Source organism: Lepidochelys kempii, chromosome 3 (genome assembly GCF_965140285.1).
Source record: "Lepidochelys kempii isolate rLepKem1 chromosome 3, rLepKem1.hap1, whole genome shotgun sequence".
Taxonomy (NCBI): Eukaryota; Metazoa; Chordata; order Testudines; family Cheloniidae; genus Lepidochelys; species Lepidochelys kempii.
In genome coordinates, this window is record NC_136382.1 from 150288912 (window position 1) to 150292040 (window position 3129).

Consider the following 3129-nt stretch of genomic DNA (forward strand, 5'->3'; position numbering starts at 1 on the left):
CTCTGCAATCACAGCCGCCAGTTCCTTTAGCACTCTCGGATGCAACTCGTCCGGCCCCATGGACTTGTGCACGTCCAGCTTTTCTAAATAGTCCCTAACCACCTCTTTCTCCACAGAGGGCTGGCCATCTATTCCCCATGCCCAGCGCAGCAGTCTGGGAGCTGACCTTGTTAGTGAAGACAGAGGCAAAAAAAGCATTGAGTACATTAGCTTTTTCCACATCCTCTGTCACTAGGTTGCCTCCCTCATTCATTAAGGGGCCCACACTTTCCTTGGCTTTCTTCTTGTTGCCAACATACCTGAAGAAACCCTTCTTGTTACTCTTAACATCTCTCACTAGCTGCAGCGCCAGGTGCGATTTGGCCCTCCTAATTTCATTCCTACATGCCCGAGCAATATTTTTATACTCTTTCCTGGTCATATGTCCAACCTTCCACTTCTTGTAAGCTTCTTTTTTATGTTTAAGATCCGCTAGGATTTCACCGTTAAGCCAAGCTGGTCGCCTGCCATATTTACTATTCTTTCGACACATCAGGATGGTTTGTCCCTGTAACCTCAACAGGGATTCCTTGAAATACAGCCAGCTCTCCTGGACTCCTTTCCCCTTCATGTTAGTCCCCCAGGGGATCCTACCCATCCGTTCCCTGAGGGAGTCGAAGTCTGCTTTCCTGAAGTCCAGGGCCCGTATCCTGCTGCTTACCTTTCTTCCCTGTGTCAGGATCCTGAACTCAACCAACTCATGGTCACTGCCTCCCAGATTCCCATCCACTTTTGCTTCCCCTATTAATTCTTCCTGGTTTGTGAGCAGCAGGTCAAGAAAAGCTCCCCCCCAGTTGGCTCCTCTAGCACTTGCACCAGGAAATTGTCCCCTACGCTTTCCAAAAACTTCCTGGATTGTCTGTGCACTGCTGTATTGCTCTCACAGCAGATATCAGGAAAATTAAAGTCACCCATGAGAACCAGGGCGTGCGATCTAGTAGCTTCCGCGAGCTGCCGGAAGAAAGCCTCATCCACCTCATCCCCCTGGTCTATAGCAGACTCCCACCACTACATCACTCCTGTTGCTCACACTTCTAAACTTAATCCAGAGACACTCAGGTTTTTCTGCAGTTTCGTACCGGAGCTCTGAGCAGTCATACTGCTCCCTTACATACAGTGCTACTCCCCCACCTTTTCTGCCCTGCCTGTCCTTCCTGAACAGTTTATAACCATCCATGACAGTACTCCAGTCATGTGAGTTATCCCACCAAGTCTCTGTTATTCCAATCACGTCATAATTCCTTGACATCACCAGGACCTCCAGTTCTCCCTGCTTGTTTCCAAGGCTTTGTGCATTCATATATAAGCACTTGAGATAACCTGCTGATCGCCCCTCATTCTCAGTATGAGGCAGGAGCCCTCCCCTCACAGACATTCCTGCCTGTGCTTCCTCCGGTATCCCGCTTTCCCACTTACCTCAGGGCTTTGGTCTCCTTCCCCCGGTGAACCTAGTTTAAAGCCCTCCTCACTAGGTTAGCCAGCCTGCTCGCAAAGATGCTCTTCCCTCTCTTCGTAAGGTGGAGCCCGTCTCTGCCTAGCACTCCTCCTTCATGGAACACCATCCCATGGTCAAAGAATCCAAAGCCTTCTCTCCGACACCACCTGCGTAGCCATTCGTTGACTTCCACAATTCGACGGTCCCTACCCAGGCCTTTTCCTTCCACGGGGAGTATGGACGAGAACACCACTTGCGCCTCAAACTCCTTTATCCTTCTTCCCAGAGCCACGTAGTCTGCAGTGATCCGCTCAAGGTCATTCTTGGCAGTATCATTGGTGCCCACGTGGAGAAGCAGGAAGGGGTAGCGATCCGAGGGCTTGATGAGTCTCGGCAGTCTCTCCGTCACATCGCGAATCTTAGCCCCCGGCAAGCAGCAGACTTCTCGGTTTTCCCGGTCAGGGAGGCAGATAGATGACTCAGTCCCCCGGAGGAGAGAGTCCCCGACCACCACCACCCGCCTCCTTCTCTTGGGAGTGGTGGTCGTGGAACCCCCCATCTCAGGACAGTGCATCTCATGCCTTCCAACCAGCGGAGTCTCCTTCTGCTTTCTACCCCCAGACATATCATCTGGTGCACTCTCCGCAATGGTACCTGTGAAGAGAACATGAAAGCGGTTAGTTACCTGTGTCCGCGTTGCTGGAACACGGATATTCCCCCTTCTTCTTCTGGAGGTCACATGTTGCCAAGCTTCTTCACTGGTCTCTTGGCTCCGCTGTGCAACCTGCTCTAAATCTTTAGAGCTTTGTGCCCGTAGAAGCATATCCTGACTTTTGTCCAGAAAATCCTCCGTTTCTCGTATGCAACTCAGGGTCGTTATCTGTTGCTCCAGACCTTCAATCTTCTCTTCCAATATGGAGACCAGCTTGCACTTTGTACACACAAAGTCGCTTCTGTCCTGTGGAAGAAAGACAAACATGGCACATCCAGTGCAGGTCACAACAGCTGAACCCCCCCCTTCCACATCACCTTCTTACTATGAGCTTCCTCAGAGAAGTTGGCAAGATGTAAGCCTCACTGGGCTCACTCCAGGCGAACTCCCAGGCAAACTCCTGCTGTGTGCTGCTCTGCTGTCCCCCGCTGCTCAGCTGGTTCGCGAAGCTCTGGCTATTTTTAAACAGCCAGGCTCCCCTGAAACAAACAAACAGACAGCCCCAGTGCCCGCCCCCTGCAGGCTACCAGCCAATCAGGCACTCGCTCAGGCTCTCACACTGCCCTCCCAGCAAACACACACTCGGATACTTACTCAGCAAACACGCACTCGGATACAATGAACGGCATTGGGCTGTTTCTTTTTGGTTAGGTCTGTCAGTGGGGCGGCGATTTGGCTGTATTGCAGTACAAATTGCCTGTAATATCTGGCCAAGCCTAAGAAGGATTGGACCTGTTTCTTTGACTTTGGGACAGGCCACTTTTGGATAGCATCCACTTTGGCCTATAGGGGGTTGATAGTTCCTTGACCCACCTGGTGTCCAAGGTAAGTCACTCTGTTTAGGCCTATTTGACACTTCTTAGCCTTAACAGTTAGTCCTGCCTCCCTTATGCTCTCAAAGACTTTTTGTAGATGTTCCAGGTGTTCTGCCCAGGAATCCGAA

General features: G+C 51.2%; 1 protein-coding gene across 1 annotated transcript; it reads right to left on the reverse strand.

The window, feature by feature from the left end:
- Positions 1-612: 612 nt before the first annotated feature.
- LOC144930396 (uncharacterized) lies at positions 613-2815 on the reverse strand. The gene is made up of 3 exons (XM_078851972.1): positions 2781-2815; positions 2512-2665; positions 613-2432 (listed from the first exon to the last, which is right to left on the reverse strand). Exons 1-3 carry the CDS (start codon positions 2813-2815, stop codon positions 1488-1490), a joined length of 1134 nt encoding a protein of 377 aa, XP_078708098.1. The 3' UTR covers positions 613-1487.
- Between the last annotated feature and the right edge of the window lie 314 nt (positions 2816-3129).